The sequence below is a fragment of the Castanea sativa genome, chromosome 1, assembly GCF_040712315.1.
Source record: "Castanea sativa cultivar Marrone di Chiusa Pesio chromosome 1, ASM4071231v1".
Classification (NCBI taxonomy): domain Eukaryota; kingdom Viridiplantae; phylum Streptophyta; class Magnoliopsida; order Fagales; family Fagaceae; genus Castanea; species Castanea sativa.
Window position 1 is genome coordinate 51306684 of NC_134013.1, and position 19247 is coordinate 51325930.

Genomic DNA, 19247 nt, shown 5'->3' on the forward strand with positions numbered 1-19247 from the left:
TCTGCAGATACAACTGCCCTTCTAGCTAAGGCGTGTGCCAATTTGTTTCTCTCCCTTTTTACATGTTGGAAGCTACAAGCCATTAAAGCAGAACTGAAACTCCATATTTCTTCAATAATATAGCCAAACAGAGACTTGCATGGCTCCTTTGTGTTAATAGCTTTTATGACCCTTAGGCAATCTCCTTCAAATATTACCTTAAACAAGCTAATATCCCTTGCAAAAGCCACAGCCCGAGATGCTGCAAGTGCCTCTGCATGTTCAATTGATTGAGGCAAAGCTATTTTCTGGCTCAGAGCTCCAATAATATTACAATTATAATCTCTAATCACCATTCCTATACCTGCCATATTACTGTTCTTAAAGAGAGTTGCATCAAAATTGGCTTTATAAAATTCCTCTGGAGGCTTTGTCCATCGCACCTAATGGCCTGTTTGGGAGTTTAGAGAGGGAGGAGAGTAGAGGGGAGGGGAGTAGTGGGGAGGAGAGTAGAGGAGAATGATTACTCTCCACCTTGTTTGGATGTTTTTATAATTAGTAAGGGGGGAAGGGAGTAATTAGCCATTCCCCTTGTTTTTAACATTGTAATTTTATAAATATAATAAGGGTAAATTAGGTAATTTACTTTATCAATAATTTTATGTGCACTACTCTCCCTCCAAATCTTTCCAATTTGGGGGAATTAAAAATGAGGGAGTTGGAGGTAGTTGAAACCCCTTCAAACCCCTCCCCCTCCTTCCTTAAAAAACTCCCAAACAAGGTAATTGAATTACTCCCCTTCCATCTACTCTACTCCCCCTCCTTTTTTAAACATCCAAACAGGCCATAAGGGCCCTGCATTGCTGTTCTACTTGGCTGTTTATAGGAGTCGAAGAATTCCATCACTAATTCCTTCGCTTTCCTGCTGATATCATGTAGAGGCCATGAAGGTTGTCCCACCCGTAGCTTGTTCCTTCTCTGCCATAAGCTCCAAGCTATGGCTGAAAACAAAGTTACTTTGAAGGCTGAACCGTGATCAAGAACAGCCTCAAGGTCAATAAAGGATCGATACTCAGTTTGGTACATTAGCGTGAAGCTTGGGACTGATTTCCACACAGCCTTGGCTTGGTCACACAGCCATAAGACGTGCATCACCGATTCTTGCTGCTCATCACACAGTGAACAAGTTTCGTCTAAAGCGATTTTCCGTCGCGCTAAATTCTGTTTTGAAGGTAAAGCATCCTTGGTTGCTCTCCACATGAAATGCCTGATTTTTGGGGGCGCTCTGATCTTCCAAATACTCCTCCACACCTTCGAAACTTCCCCATTTGACGATGATGGAGCTGCGTTGATCACCTCTGTTGCAAGCATCTGATAAGCAGACTTTACCGAGTAGCAACCATCCGATGTCTTGGACCAAACCAGACAGTCTGTGTTGCACGCCTCACTTACATAAATTCTTCTTATCACTTCAGCCTCCCACGGGTAGAAAGATTTCTGCAGCAACTCCCAATTACATATTTTTGTATTAGGATAAAAGAGATCACACACCCAGTTCAGCCCTTCATCCATTTTTGGTGACACCACTCTGCTTATACCAGGTTCGGGCTGCCAATTATGATCCCAGATACTTATATTTCGCCCATCCCCTACTCTCCAAACAGCTCCTTTCTGAAGCACCCGCCTAGATTGTAGAATGCTCTTCCAAGCATAGGAACACTTAGTAGGAATTGGTGCCTCTAAGATGTTACCCTCCGGAAAATATTTAGCACTAAATACCTTATACATCAAGGTGTGTTTTTGGTGGAAGAGCCTCCAAATCTACTTCGCAAGCATGGCCTCATTAAAAATTTTTTATATCACGAAACCCCATACCTCCAATCAATTTTTGAAGAACATATTGCGCTCCATTTTACCCAATGAATATTCTTTCCTTCACCATTTCCCCACCAAAATTTCCAAATCATAACCTCAATATCGTTGCATAAACTTACTGGCAACTTGAACACATTCATAGAATAGGCTGGGATTGATTGGATTATTGCTTTTATCATGACTTCTTTGCCCGCTTAAGATAACAACTTCTCTTTCCATCCTTGCATTTTAGACCAAATCCTTTCTTTAAGGTGAGTAAAGCAAGCCTTCTTATTCCTACCAACAAAGGAAGGTAATCCCAAACACTTCTCATAGTGTTGAATAGCTGGAAGGCCAAGGGAAACTTTGATTTCTTCTTGGGTAGCATCATCTGTATTTCTACTGAAAAATAAAGTGGTTTTATCCTTATTCACCATTTGACCGGAGGTAGCTTCATAGGTGTTCAATATATTTTTAATTTTCTCACATTCTGCCAAGGTGGCCCTGCAAAATAGTAGACAATCATCTGCAAAAAAGAGGCGAGTTATCTTCGGCCCTCTTCTACAAAGTGAAAACCCATTAATGTCCCTATTATTGGCTACCCTTAGAAGGATAGATCAAAACCCTCCGCACAAAAAAGAAATAGATAAGGGGACAGTGGGTCCCCTTGTCTAAGTCTTCTGGTTGGGGTAATCATACCATGTGGCTCCCCATTAACCATAATAGAATATGTAACTGTAGTGATGTACCCCATAATCAAAGAAACCCAAGAGTTTTGCACCCAATCTCTAGCCAAACGTGTAGGGCTATATAGTATATAGTATATAAAAGCTGAGTCTTAAATGTTCGTGATTGTTTTTTTAAATTTAATTGAACACAAGTTGAGCATAAGCTTATGAAACAAACTAGACTACATGTTCAAACTTAGTTCCCATTATTTTTTCTCCAAAAAAAAAAAGTTTACTTTATTCATTTCCATTATACAGTAAACGTTACGACTATTTTTTTTTTAGCCTTTCACAAATCTATACTAATAATTAATAATTATAGTTGAAAATATATTATTAGAGTTACTTTTAATAGAATGATTTTCTTTTATGAACTTGTAAAAATTAAACTTATTAACTTTGTATTGTTAAAAGTTATATGATTTTTACAGTAAAACAAACTATATATACTATCAATTAATTATTAATACTAATTTAATATTTTAGGAACTTTTATAAGAAGAAAATATCTTATGTACTTATTTATAATTGTACACAACTATCAAGTGTATATAAGTATATTTTCTTTATATGTATATACATATAAATATACAATATATAGTTAAATTGAGTTAATTAAACCTTATATTATTATGTTTGAGCTTGGCTCTTTTAATTTAAAATTAAACTTGGGTTTGAATTTAACTCTTTTACTAAGTAAATGAACATAAATAAATTTTTCTGAAGCCAAACACGAGCTATTTATAATTAGCTCAATTCAGTTATAGCTATATATGCATCCTCCCTAGCCCTAATCATGGTAGATTGTTGAAATCTAGGGACAAACTGGAAACGTCCTATATATACAGTGATCTTGAAATACTGGAAAGGTTTGAGAAAAGAAAAAAAAAAAAAAAAAACCATGTAACTACTTAAGGTATAATCAAATAGTAAAGCGAAACTAATAACTTTTAAAATTTTTGAAGCATTAAATTTTAATTTTCACTTTAAATTTAAGGGATGAAAATCAAATTTCAAAAACAAAAAGTGTGTTTAAAAAAAAAAAAAAAAAGGGGAAAGTGGAAGTAAAGGAAAGGATACCCTCACAGGAAAAGGAAGCGACTGCATTGGACAAGGCTAGCAAGTATACTTTTCACTCTCATTGGGCAGTGGAATCTTTGCTTTTATTGTTTTCATTGATCATACTAACAAATTTGATCAGAGAGTTGCAGAAGGGCAGAGCAGAGCAGAGATCAAAGCAATGGGACTGGTCGAGAGAGAGAGTCTAAAACCTGGGGATCATATATACTCCTGGAGACTCGCCTATGCCTACTCCCACCACGGTGCCCTTTCCATTTCTTCCTCTTTTACTTTTACTTTCTCTATAATCTTCATTTTTATTTTTGTTTTTGGGGTTGATTAGTATCTATCTAATTGCTCCTGCATTTTCTTTACTCCTCCATAATAGGATCTGTTTTTCTCATATTTCTCGTTTATTTTGTTTTGTCAACCCTGATCACAAATTTTGATGGAAATTTTACTACTATTTCTGAAACTGGAGTTACATTTGTGGGACATACCTCTCCACTGTTTCAGGAAAGAACACAATGACAACAAAAAAAAAAAAAAGTTTATATGGCTCCATTAAACTAGGTGCGGATTTTTTGAAAAAAATTTATATTTATTTTATTTATAATGACGAATTTAAGTATTGAAATTTTAAATTTTTGTTTTTTTTGTTTTTTTCGAAATATGATTTTAGAGCAAGATGTGATATAACTGAAATGGTGTTTTGGAAACACGATTTCGATGCAAAATTTATAGAAAGACTATTCTTCCAAAGAATTTTACCACAATACTATTTTTAATAATTTATTATATTTTCCAACAAAAACCCAATTAGATGCTATATTTTCAATGTGTCCTACGTCTTTTTGACTTGGAAATGCTTATGTGTATCTTGAAATGGTAAATATGTATATTTTTAATAATCTTGTAATGGACCTAATGGTATTAAGGGCTCTTGGAATTGGCCTCAAATTAACATTTTAGTAGGACTACAGTTGAACTGTTCTGTTGGGGTTGATTACAATGCTGAAATCCTAATCAATGCTTAATTACCTTTATCTAGTTATATCGGTAGAGCAGTAATTTGAAAAATAGAAGGGTTATACACTTATACTAGCAGTTAAAATTGTATGAACGCAATCGTCTATTCTTGGGAATTGTTTTTACAGCAAGAGTTGATTTCTTTTTTGAGATGAACGATAGAGCAAGAGTTGATTTCTAGTTTGCTTGATGTATGTGTATATTACAATTTTAGTTATTTCAAGTAAAAACAGCTAGATTCTACTTTGTAACAACAGGGATATATGTCGACAAGGGAAATGTTATCCACTTTACTCGGGGAGAAGGACAGGAAATTGGTACAGGAACTGGGTTAGACCACATCATTGGGAGCTCAGTACCTCAACATCCTTTGGACAATCCATGCCCAATATGTGGTGATGAATCAAGGAGTGATGGAGTCATCTCTTCTTGTGTAGATTGTTTTCTTTCAGGTGGAGATCTCTACCGCTATGAGTATGGTGTCACATTAGCTGTCTTTTTTGCCAAAGCTCGTGGAGGTACCTGCACTCTTGCTTCATCTGAGTCAGAAGAACAAGTTATTGATCGTGCCTTTTATTTCCTCCGGAAGGGCTTTGGTGTCTATGATGTTCTGAAGAACAACTGTGAAGACTTTGCATTATGCTGCAAAACAGGCTTGCAAGTGATTCCTACTGTTAATGTGGGCCAGAGTGGGCAGGCAGCATCCTTTCAAGCTGCTGCTGGTTTTATCCCTTATGTACCAGTTGCGTTTCTAGCCCGTTATTCACCACTTGGATATGCAGGTACCAGTGTTGTCGGTCTGGCAGCAAGTTATGGCAAATACTGTGTCAATCGTTATATTAATGATATTGGAGTACGCCAAGATGTCACGAGAGTTGTTTTAGAGGAGCAACAATGATCTTCTGTTTCCACCACCACACTCGCTGCATAAAGCGGAAACACAAGGTACCTTGTCCCAGAGTAATAATCTTTTGGCATGCTCAAGAGTTATGTGTGGTTTGCAAGAATTTGATTATTATGGTGCCAATTGATGAGTTTGTCATGCAACGAGCACAACCAAAATTATTTCAGAATTTGTTATGTGTGTGTGCTTATAAGATATCAGATTTTATATCTGAATTTTGAATTTGGCTTTTATTATAATTGAGTTTTCTTTGGGATGTAATTGCGCCCTAATATAATCCTTGAAACTTATTAGAAAGATGAAATGGTTTGAGTGGAGCAATTTGAATAACTTTTTTTTTTTAGAGATGTTTCCCTAATCTTGGTGGTGATTCTAAGCACCCTCGGGTGGTGAAGCCTAGGATTGGCAAGTTCTAGATGGTCAAGCCTAGGACTTATGTTGTTTCTCTTTTCTTTTCCCTTATTCTTATCTTTTGATCCCCACAATTGTTATTACTCGAACTCAACGTTCAATTAATCCCAAGAACTAGACATGGAAAAATAGCTTGGGACTCGATAACGGATAACCCAACCTGAACATGTATATTTTTACTTAAAGTAAAAACGAGTTGACTCATGACTTGATACATTTTTTTATTATAAACAAATTGTAAAAAAAAAAACTAAATTAATACACGGTTGGTTTACTTGTTTGTCTTAAGTTTTGAGTTTTACTGTGCACAACTCAAACTTAATTGATAAATATAATTCTATTGACACATGATTATTATTTTTTAATATTAAAAACCATATATTTTTTAATGTTTTTTGAATAACGCCATTCATATACATATGTGAGATGTTTATTTAGTTGCATTCAAGTGAATTGAAAGATGAATGATTGGGGCATTATTCTCACTTGAATAAGGCAATAAGTAAAACTTTTTAGATATTAAATGTTAAATTACATTCTAAGATAATCTAGTTGCAGTAGAGTAAAAAACATATATTCGAAATTGTAGACATGTATGAGAAGTATTACTAAGTGTGAAAAGAGACAATTGCACACTCTTAGTATGATAGTCACTCCATAGGTACAAGTTTTTATGGGGTGGGAAAGGGGCAAGGGTTAGAGTTTAAGTTTTCAATAGGGAGTTTCACACACACACACACACACACACACTTAGTGATGGTCACTCCACAAGCCTATTAAAAGTGATAATGAATAAATAAGTAAACAATCAAATTGTGATGTAAATTCCCTAATTGAAATAAAGTAACAACTACAATGCATCTAAATATTAGATTTTTTTCAAGATATTATATTATGAAAATAGTTTTCAAAATTGTAAATTTCTTATATGTTTTTTTCTTAGGCAGATTACAGTAAACTTACCTGTGTTTAGGCTCATTTTCATTTCGCCTACTGATGTCGTGGAAACCTGAAGAAAGCATATGATACTCTCTTTGATGAAACTAAACTGTTAGTTTTTGGTAGTAAACGTTGAATCCATAAGGGGTTTCCCTGAATCCACAAGGAGATAAAAACTGGAATCTATCAGAATAAAAATTTGAAAAATCATCTGTGTTTATTAATAATGGTTTGAAAACTAAATTGCCTTTGGAGGCTACAATGCTTTTAAATAGTAAAAACAAAACCTAGGGCAACTAGAAACCCCGAGCCGGCTACTAAATCTTATTAAACCCTAATTTGACTAAACAACATTAAAAACACCTAAAACAAGAAAATAAATACCCTAAACCTAAAATAATGAAAATTATATAAAAATATTAAAAATAATACATTACAATAATTAAATAGTAAATTGTATCCTACATCAGACCCCCTCCCTAACTTGAAACAAACTCGTGTTCTAGTTGATAGTCGAAATCTAAAATCTTTCACTCCAAATAAACAAATACTTTGAATGCTTTAATAACTTGATCTGGTTTTGAAACTTGAATTCTTCATGAAGTGTAGCATAAAATTTATTCTCGTCTATATTCAATTTATTTGTAACATCAATCAACAAAGGACTGATAATCACTACAACAAAATGTATTTTCAGTGAGGAAAAAATTTGTCACTAAAAGTCTAGTTTTTCGTCACTAAGAACCTTTAGCGACGAAATCGAACTTTTAGTGACGAAACTCATTTCGTTGCTGAAACCCCGTCGCTAAAAGTCCTAGCGACGAAAATTTTCGTCACTAAAAGTCTGATTTGTTTTAAAAAGAAAAAACTTTTAGCGACGAAAATATTTCGTCGCTAAATATTTTCCTCGCTAAAAACACTATTCAGTGACGAAAATATTTCGTCACTAAAAACACTTCAGTTTATTAAATTGATATTTAGTGACGAATAATTTCGTCACTAAAACTATTTTCAGGTACATATAGCAACAAAAAAATTCGTCACTAAAACTATTTTTAAAAAAATCTAGGCACATATAGTGACGAAAATTTTCGTCACTAAAACCATTTCTTACAAAATTTTGCTACATTTAGTGACGAAATATTTCGTCACTAAAACAATTTTTTGTTGCAATATTTGTGACGAAAAAATTCGTCGCTAAAACTTATTTTCTGTTTTTATTTTTTTCACAGCTTTGATATTAACCTGTAACCTGTCATTACATTATTAAAACCTCAAATTTGAACAACACATTTATAAAAAAAGATCTATACATTCCACAAGTAAAAAATAAAAGAAGCATCCAATTCAAACAACTTCCATACAATAAAAGTTTGCAATACATACAATAACTCAAGATGTTTTATAACAATACAAAAAGTGTAGCATAATCACGTGTTTGAACTAATGAAAGATGTCCTCATATGTCTTCAAGTAATACCAAAAGTAAATCTCCTAAAAGCCACCAATAAGAAATCTGCACAAATATAAAAACAATACTACATTAAAATCTTAAAGTAAAAACATTAACTATGTTATAAGAAACATTTCTAACAATGCATTAAGAGTAGTCACACCAATGAATTAAAATCACAACTCCTAATTTATAAGTTGTAGAAAGCAAATATAGATTTTCAAGTGTAATATAAAGTACTAACCAATAAGTGTTTTAACTTGAAGATGAACCACCCCCATAGGTAAGAGCGTCATCATAACCCTTGCTCCTCAAAAAGTTAAGAATATTTTGTTGGATCTCTTCTTTCTTAGCTCGTGCCTTTTGCTCCTTAGCCCGTGCCTCTTGCTCCCTAGCTTGCTCCTCTTGGTTCCTAACTCGCTCCTCTTGGTCCCTAGCTCTTGACTTTTTGAGCTTAATTATCTCATTTTCTAGCCGTTGGATATACTCCACCGAGGAATTAGATGAAGCGGTGGTTACTAGAGAAGAAGAAGGTCTCATGCCAAGTCCTTTTACAATACCAGACTTCTTCTTAAAAACCAAGTTTGAAATCTCCTCTTGTGTAAGGGGAATTGCATTAGGATCTTGACAATGATCCTCTTGCACTTTGAAAATAGTTTCCTATCATTTAAAAGAGAGAAAGAAACAAACAATCACAACATTAATACTACATATGTTATAGTTTTACAAACATGATAGAAATGAAATGATAGGGATGGAATGCTACACATACATATGTCACTTCATCCTCATGGTGTATCCACATATTCGTATTTGGATTGAAATGAACATCTTTGAAGATTTTTGCCAATTCAGGAACTTGACCGCCATTATTATTTGTCTAATTAATTAACATTCGAGGGTTAGATAGATATAGTTAATTAATCACAACATGTAATATATTGAGGTTTAAGGAAATGAAAAAAACATTCACCTCCTCATCAACCCTAACAGCAAGTGCCTTTGTCCCGCATCTATGTTTGCCTGAAGTTTTCTTCCTATTTTCAGAGTTCTTTCTTGATTTTTCCTAATACAAAACATTCAAGATACTTATTAAATCATGAATAAAACAATATACATTTACTTCATCTAAGTATTAAGTTAATCATTTGACAACATAATATAGTAAACATTGGATAATAAAAATATACACATAAATAATTTACCAGCCAATCCTTATTAGTCTATTTCCCATCAATGAGTCCAGTCCACTGCTCAAGTGTGGCATTTTTTGGCAGGTGGCTTCTTGCATAGTCAGCACCATGAGATTCTACAAGCTTTTTATAAGTTTGATGCAACTTGTTGGAGTTGCAACTCAATAATCTTCCACATTTTGTATTTAATGCTTTTGTTACAAAGTTGGAATCTCCGTGTAGCTCAAATTGATCTTGTAAAATGAAGTGTATATGTATTATAAAAATATTATTATATAAATTTAATATGCTTAATGAAAACAAAGACAAGTTAGACGTTATCAATGTAAATTTACCGCTATATTTTGAAGCACCACATCTCTAGTAGCAACATCAACAATAACAATTTTCCAATTTTTCACATTGTAATTAGACAAATTACTTCGCACTTGTACGCCAATTTGATTGACAAGCTTGCACGCATTCTTCCCAACAGGAGCATCGTACTCTGCAGCTATACGTACTGACAGCTTACCACTTTTTTCAACAAGTGCCCGTACTGCTATACCTCGTGTTGTTCCACGGGTATTTCTGCTAGCCGATCCTATTTAAACATTATCAATGTTAAAATAAGTGAAGTATAATCTTAATAGTAAACTAAGTGAAGTATAATCTCTATGTAATTACCAGTCGTGCTAGTTAATGCATCGGTAGCCTGTGCCTCTGCACTAGAAGAACTTTGGGCAAGAGGATTTGCCTCAGGAGGTGTTTCCGTAGATTGAACCGTAGATTGGACCACCGGAATAGATGCCTCACCTCGCGAGCGTGTGAGCCGTCCCGGTGCTATCTGTAACTAACAAACATACATTTAATGAAACAACAAAGTCATTACAAATAATGGAACAAAATTATTATCATCTATTGTATCCTATGGAACATCTATTGTACCTTATGGGTTATAGAATTAGATGACTCATCATCATTGTCATCGTCACCAATAGGTGGTACATAATCATCATCTACCATAACACTAGCTCTACTTCTTTTCCCTTTTGCACAATTGGACTGAGCAGAATCCTTTAGAGAAGTTGAGATGTGCTTCAATCCCAAAGCATCAATTCTCTCTTGGTTTTGCCTCATTCTATCCAATCTTGTCATCTCATACCTTGGTATATTATGAGCGTATTTGGCCTTTTTGGGCATTTTTTGAAACTATGTATTGACATGAAAGATAAGCACAATTTCTACTAACTTAACATCATAGTCTACACCATTATCCATATCAAGCAATTCACAAGTGCAAAATTTGAATACAATTGCTACTAACTCAACACAATAAATGATTACATCAATATCCATATCAAGTTCAAAATAAGTACAGATCACATCAATATTCATATCAAGTTTAAGATGAGTACAACACATCTTAATAACAATTACTACTAACTTTACATATCATAGTCCATACCATTATCCATATCAAGCAATTCACAAGTGCTAAGTTTGAACACAATTGCTAAAACCTCAACACAAAAAATGACCACATCAATATCCATATCAAGTTCAAGATAAGTACAAAACTTTAAAAAAATTGCTACTTAGACAAACATAAAACTTTAAGACAAACACACAACATTTAAGACAATTATTATGAACTCTACATATCATAATCCATATCAAGATCAACATCAGGTATGTCATGCATTTCATTTTGATTAGCATCTCCTGAAGTTCCACCTTCAAGAACAACCTCAGTTTCAACATCACCCATACAATACTTAATAATATTGTCATCAACATTGACAGAGACAACATCAACAATCGCTTCTTGTTGAAATGCGTCACTATCTTCTGTATTATCATTGGATTCTCCACACCCGATTTCTGGGACATCAAACACTCCCCTATGTTGGATGGATTGCACAATTTTCCAAGGTTCACCCAATTTGGTATCTCGAAGGTAGAAAACTTGTCTCGCTTGACTAGGAAGTATAAAAGGGTCATTTTCATACCACCGACTTGTAACATCAATGCTTGTGCAGTGTGCATCAGTTCTTATCGTTCTCCTTCGACCATTGGTACCGGTATTGTACCATTCACACTGGAACAAAACAACTTTATGGCGAAACACATACTCTAATTCCCAAATTTTGCACACATGACCATAGAAGTCGTGCATTTCTCCTTCATGGTCCCCTTCGGTACATACACCACTGTTTTGGGTTACACGACGATTGTCTAGGTTCCTTGTATGAAACTTTACACCATTGACCATACAAACTGTGTACTCCTTCACATGCGGCTTAGGACCATTTGCTAATGACCATAACTGTTTAGTTGCTTCTGGTGACTCGCTAACTTTCAATCTATTCATCTATAATGATATACAATAAGTGATATTAATTAGTAATAAGCAATGATGAAACTATTTAAATGTTTAATTTCTATTTGTGTGATTAAGTTTCAAATGTCTTAAATGTTTTCTGAACCACTTGGGAAACTCTTGTCGTTGGATTTGAGTTATGGTTTTATCAGTAGGATTACGCAATGTGTTTTTGTGTTCACTATTAAAAATAAGGTGATTTATTTTCAGCTAAACATTGCAGATAATATTCAAAACTTAATCAAACAATACATGCATATGAAATCACATACCTTAAATAAGGCTCTAACTCAGGACTATTGTACAACAAGTACCAATGAGTGGTATCAAGTAATGCACGAGACAAGTTGCCATCATTCCACCTACCACCTGTAGGTCGGGCAGTCTGTGAAAAAACTATCAATCCTTTGCTAGATTCACCAAAATCTTCATTTCTTTCTCTTCGATTATGTACAGTTTCAATCCCATCAATATACAAAGACCAATTGTTAATACATTCTTTGAGAATGTAAGCCTCTGTAATCGAACCTTCTGGTCGAGCTTGGTTGGAAACGTATCTTTTCAATTTTCCAAGGTCCCTACGAGGAAAAAATACGCACATTATGTGATTTTATACCACATGGGAAAGATGTAATTGATGGATTTATCAAATGATCTAATTACCTTTCAATTGGGTACATCCACCGATATTGTACCGGGCCTCCTAGAATTGCTTCTCGAGGCAAGTGAACAGCAAGGTGGACCATAACATCAAAGAATGCTGGAGGAAAGAACCTCTCAAGCTTGCATAGTATAAGAACTATACGTTCTTCTAGTTTCTCCAATTCACTTCGCTTTAGGGTCCTTGAGCATAAGTCTTGGAAGAAGCTACCTAACTCAAACAATACAAGACTAATGTCTTTATGTGCAAATCCTCGCAACCCAATTGGAAGAATTCGTTGTAGTAGCATATGACAATCGTGGCTTTTCAGACCAAATAATCTACCATTTTTTGCATTCACTGACCTTGATATGTTGGCTGCATAACCATCCGGATACTTAACTGATTTTAAAAAGTCATAAAAACCATCCCTTTCATTTGGGCTTAATGAAAAGAAAGCCCGAGGCTTGTCATATGATCCATCAGGACGTTGTTTCAAATGCAATGTGTGCCTAAAGTTCATATTTTGCAAGTCTATTCGTGCTTTGTCGGTGTCCTTGCTTTTCCCCTCAATGCCTAACAAAGTACCATAAGTACTCTCACTAATGTTCTTCTCCACATGCATGACATCAATGTTGTGCTTAAGCTTCTTATTTTTCCAGTATGGAAGCTTGTACAAAATACTTACCTTTGACCAATTTGGCTCCCCAATGAGTTGTCTCTTCTTGTTACTTGGATGTTTTCCTAAAATTATATTTGGCATTCTATCTAGCTGTTCTTGTATCTTTCCCACTTGTAACTCTAAAGATCTCTTCCGTTTCTTCGATAAACCATTATGCAACCAACTATATCTCCAACGATGTTCCATAGGCAAATAAGCTCGATGGTTAATGAATCCAATTTTACTTTCCAAAGCTTCTGAATATGGTTCATTGTTGCAAGTGTAACAAGAATGATAACCCTTTGTCCTCCACCCAGACACATTACCAAATCCAGGATAGTCATGTATTGTCCACAACAAATCTTGCTTTCCAGGATCTAAAAGTAGGCAGCCATGATTTAGTCCTTGAGATGATTTGCTGGATTGATAGTGGGGTAGGTTGCTCTATATAGAGAGCTTGAATTACCACCAATGAATCCCCTTCAATAATGACTTCTCTAAGCCCTAGCTCCTATGCAAAAATTAGCCCACACTCCGCCGCCTTAGCTTTGGCCTCTAACAGTGGAGAGCAAATCTTTTTTGACAATGCTCCCATGATCTCACCTTTATCATTTCGAACCACCATGCCTAGTCCACATTGCCTTGAGTCCTTGAATGTTGCTCCATCTACATTTACCTTATACCAACCCTAAGGCGGGGGCATCCAAGGTTCCTGGGGGGATTTGCGCCTTGTGACTGTGATGGATGCTGCTTGCCTAAATTCTTCCATGTACCTGTGTTCATTATTGACAATCACCATTGCTATTTTGGAGGAGCCACCATGTCTGACATCATTTCTGTTGTTCCGAATGCCCAAGGTCGCAACAACAAGGATTTCCAAATTAGCATTTTGGTGTCACTCCCTAATCATCCAGAGTAAGTCACAAAGGTTCTTTGGTTCCCAGGTGCTATTAGGTGGCTTTATGCCAAGGATAGTCCACACTTTCCTGGCTAGGTCACATCCCCAGAAAGTGTGTCCCGGTGTTTCCACTGCATCGCACATATCAAAATCCACGTCAATTGGAACATGGCACTTTTTGAGGCGAGTCTTGGTGGGGAGGATGTTTTTGCTAGCTCGCTAGGCAAAATTTCGAAGTTTGCACTGGCATTTTAGGCTCCAAATAGACTTCCATAAGCCTGTCGTTGTTGTGCCGTTTGAACATTGTCCCATGTTTTCATTGTCCAGAATTCTTTGGACAACATGATATGCACTACAAACAAAGAATATTCCATTTGTAGTCGTTGACCATACGAGTTTGTCTTCAGTGGGGAAGGAGTTAAAAGGGATTCTGAAGATAGTTTTAGCTTATGTGGGAGGAACATATTTTGTATTATCTCTTCTTTCCAAGTGTGCAAGGTTTGATCAATTAGGCATGATACTTGGTTTCCTTCGTGGAGATTCTTTCCTGGGCGAAAGGGCTTGAAGTGTGTGGGTGTTGGCATCCATTTGTCCTCCCATATTCTGTCCTTGCTGCCATTTTCGATGTTCCATCGTGCACCATCGACCACTATCTCCTTAGCAGCCATAATGCTTCTCCATGCAAAGGAGGGTTAATTACCCAACTTAGCCCCGAGGAATGTGGAATGCTCAAAATACTTGACTTTAAAGACCTGGTGAAAGAGTGTGCTTTGATTCTGCAGAAGCTGCCACCCTTGTTTTCCAAGAAGAGCTAAGTTGAAAGCCTTTAAGTCTTTGAATCCCATCCCCCCATTTGCCTTTGGCCTGCAAAGTTTATCCCAAGTAATCCACAGAAGCTTTCTCTCATCCTTTTTTTGCCCCCACCAAAACTGACTAATCATGGCTCCAAGCTCTTTGCATAATGAGTTCGGGAGCTTAAAACAACTCATAGAGTATGTCAGTGTGGCCTAAGCTACAACTTTAATAAGCGTTTCTCTACCAGCACAGGAAAGCAACTTCCTTTTCCAACCCACAATCTTCTTCCCCACTTGGTCTTTAATTTTATTTAAAGCTTTCTTTTTCCATTTGCCGACCAGGGAAGGTAGTCCCAGGTATTGTTCATGTTGCTTAATGACTTGCGCTCTGAATAACCTTTTGATGGAATCTTGGACTTCCACAGTCGTGTTCTTCCTGAAAAACTGGATGTTTTTTCCCTGTTCATCTTCTGCCCGGACGCCATTTCGTATTCATGGAGTATTGTCCAAATGTTAGAACATTCAGTCATGTTGGCTCTGCAGAATATAAGGCTATCATTGGCAAGTAGTAAATGGAAGATCCATGGGGCTCATCGGCACACTAAGATACCATTGATGTGTCCTAGGCTCTCCTCTCGCTTTAGCATGGCCGAAAGGCCCTCACCGCATAATAGGAAGAGGTACGGTGATATGGGGTCCCCTTGTCGGATGCCTCTAGTTGGATGGATTAGGCCTTTAGGTTCCCCATTCAAGAGCACAAAGTATGAGACACTTTTTATGCACATCATCATTAAGGATATCCACCGGTTGTGGAAGCCCAGCTTCTCCATAATCCTTTCAAGGCAAGACCATTCAATCCGATCAAACGCCTTGCTCATATCAAGCTTGATTTCCATGAGACTCTTTCCCTTTACTTCGTTGATTGATGCAATGCATTGTCTCAAAGGCGACAAGGATGTTGTCGATGATTAACCTGTCCGGCAGGAAGGCACTTTGTGACGTGCTAATGATGTGGGGTAGAATCTTCTTAAGCTGATTAGTCAGTACCTTAGAAATGATCCTAGATAGCACATTGCTGAGACTTATGGGTCGGTAGCTCAAATCTTGTTTTGGAAACATGATTTCAATTCAAAATTTAAAGAAAGACAATTCTCCCAAATAATTTTACCACTATACTATTTTTAATAAATTAATATTATTTTTCAACAAAAACCCAATTAGGTGCAATATTTATAGATTCTATACTATTTGTGTAATATACTCACATATGTCAAATTTCATGCCAATCAGATATTATTTACTATTTGATCCATAAACTTATATTTTATGCATAATTTTAGACTACAAAAACTTAAAATTTAAACATTTAATTGATGATAAAACTGTTGAATCATTGATCTTTGTTTTTTTGAAAATTTTGCAAGCATGAAGGATATATAAGAAAAAGTAAACTAATGGTGGATTTGTCAAAACTTCCATCCAATAAACAGATATTGAGTGGAGTTGTAGACTTGAGCTGCAACTAAGTTTGTTGTCAAACTTTCAATATGTCCTTTCACCTATGTCTTTTTACACTCGGAAATGATTTTGTGTATATATATATATATATATATATATATATATATAGAGAGAGAGAGAGAGAGAGAGAGAGAGAGAGAGAGAGAGAGAGATGTTCAAGTTACACTAACTTCAAAAGAGTTATACATTTTTTGAATCATTGATTTCATTTAGATCTAATGGTTAATAACACCCTATCTATCATGTCATCCACTTTCTAAAAATATGTGATAGAGCATTAAAGTCATCTTTTTCCTCCCGTCTCCTTCTAACACATTCTAATCCTAGTTCTTGCTTTAGTTATTATTATTATTTTTTCTAATCCTAGTTCTTGCTTTATTTATTTATTTATTTTTTTACGTATCTGAATAGATGAGCTCATGAACTTTCTAAGTTCTAACTTGTTGAACAACATTCCCTCAAAAATTAAATTGGGTCATGCTAACTAGTTCCTTTAGGGTAATGGTTAACAATATATTTTAGAAAAATTTTGACACCACTTTTATAAGAAATGAAAAAAGTTGTCAAAATTTTTTTTTTTTCTTTTCCCATAAAAACTTTCTTTAAATTAATAGTTAACCATTCCCTCAAAATTAAATTAGGTCATGCTAGCTAGTGCCTTTAGGGCAATATTGGTTAACAATCCATTTTAGGAAAGTTTTGACACCACTTTTATGATAAATAAAAAAACTGTCAAAATATTAATTTTTTTTTCTTATAAAAAATTTCTTTAAATGAATTGTTAATCATTACTCTAAGGGCATCTATTAGTATTTCCCAATTAAATTTTGTATTAGCTCATGACCCTTTAAATTTTGGAACAACACTCCCTTGAAAATCGAAATCCATTCATTATTTTAAGCTAATAAATATACTTCAATGTTCATGGGTTGAAATGATTATAAGTTGTATCTACAAGAAAGTCAAAGTAAACTTACATTAAGAGAAACTAAATAAACCTCAAGTCCAGTTTAGTTTATAAGGGACTCTTCCGTACTGACAAGGTACTCAAGAAAAACAAATAACGTCTTTTTTTAGTTTTCTAAATTGGTATTCAGAGGAGATCTCCCTCACTCCATTGCCAAGTGACAGAAGACTCTAACCAGTAAAAGAGTTAAAATTTTTGGCCTTAGTTGGTTTTGGACTGATTACTCAAACTTTATTATAATTCTGAATTAATTTAACAAACTAAATTTAACATGTAGCTCCAATAAGTTGTGTGGGTCAATGCAGGAGAGGGAGGTGATTTCAGAGAGGTCTAGAGGTCTAGAGAGAGAGAGAGAGAGAGAGAGAGAGTATGTAGTAGAAGAAGAATACGGGTTGGGTGGAGAAAATCTAATGACTTAATTATTCTTGAATGAGAGAATTTAATGACTTTAATGCATTTACATTACTGATTTTAGAAGGTTGATAACATGGCAGCTTGTGTGTCACTAACCATTAAATCTAAATAAAATCAACCGTTCAAAAAAGGTGTAAAGTTAAACCAGGTGGGGTTGATTACAATGTTGAAATCCTAATCAATGCCTAGTTACCTTTATCTAGTTATACCAGCAGAAAATTTGAAAAACAAAAGGGTTATATTTTGTGTTTGATTGAATGAACGCAATCTTCTTTTCTTGGAAATTGTTTTTACCGCAAGAGTTGATTTCTAGTTTGCTTGATGTATGTATATTATAATTCTAGTTATTTTAAGTAAAAACAGCTAGATTCTACTTTGTAACAACAGGGATATATGTGGACGAGGGAAATGTTATCCACTTTACTCGGGGAGAAGGCCAAGAAATTGGTACAGGAACTGGGTTAGACCACGTCATTGGGAGCTCATTACTTCAACATCCTTTGGACAATCCATGCCCAATATGTGGTGATCAATCAAAGAGTGATGGAGTCATCTCTTCTTGTATAGATTGTTTTCTTTCAGGTGGAGATCATCTCTACCGCTATGAGTACGTGTTGAACGAACTGTCTTTCTTGCAAAAGCTGATGGAGGTACCTGCACTCTTGTTTCATTTTCATCTAAGTTAGCAAACTCGCCCGAACAAGTTAGTCATCGTGCCATTTATTTCCTCCGGAAGGGCTTTGGTGACTATGATGTTATGAAGAACAACAGTGAAGACTTTGCATTATGCTGCAAAACAGGCATTCCTGCTGCTAGTGCTGGTGTTGTCCTTTCTGCATCACTTTTTCTAGCCCGTTTTTCACCACTTAAATCTGCTGTTACAGTTGCTGGTCTAGCAGCATATGGCACATACTATGCCTATCGTTACATTAATGATATTGGAGCACGAGCAGATGTCAAGGAAGTTGTTTCAGAGGAAGAAAATTGATCTTCTGTTTCCGCCGCCAGCAGTGGAACACTTGCTGCATGCAGTGGAAGCGGAAGCACAAGGTACCTTTTCCCAGAGTAATAATCTTTTGGCATGCTCAAGAGCTATATACGTGGTTGGCAAGAATTTGATTATTTTGGTGGCAATTGATAACAGCTTGTCATGCAACGAGCACAACCAAAATTATTTCAGAATGTGTTGTGTGTGTTTTTAAGATAACAGATTTTATTTTTGAATTTTGAATTTAGCTTTTACTAGTCGCTAACCTGTGTGATGCACGAGATAGTTTTTAAAAAACATCCATATTTACTTTGCTTAGAGAAATAATCACTTGAAACAAATAAGACTTCACCTCTACTTACTATGACTCAAAACATACTATGTAAGTATAATTTTATTTGAAATGTAATCAAACATTAAAGGAAACTAAACAATTATATATCAATTATTGCAAAA

At 35.3% G+C, this 19247-nt stretch overlaps 1 protein-coding gene and 1 pseudogene across 1 annotated transcript; both read left to right on the forward strand.

Moving 5' to 3' along the window:
• Positions 1-3627: 3627 nt before the first annotated feature.
• LOC142622197 (protein LEAD-SENSITIVE 1-like) lies at positions 3628-5813 on the forward strand. The gene is made up of 3 exons (XM_075795638.1): positions 3628-3684; positions 3763-3883; positions 4907-5813. The coding sequence occupies exons 2-3, from the start codon at positions 3802-3804 to the stop codon at positions 5545-5547; spliced, it is 723 nt and encodes a 240-aa protein (XP_075651753.1). The 5' UTR covers positions 3628-3684; positions 3763-3801; the 3' UTR covers positions 5548-5813.
• A 9585-nt stretch (positions 5814-15398) lies between these two features.
• LOC142629236 (protein LEAD-SENSITIVE 1-like) lies at positions 15399-18791 on the forward strand (annotated as a pseudogene).
• The last annotated feature ends 456 nt before the right edge of the window (positions 18792-19247 follow it).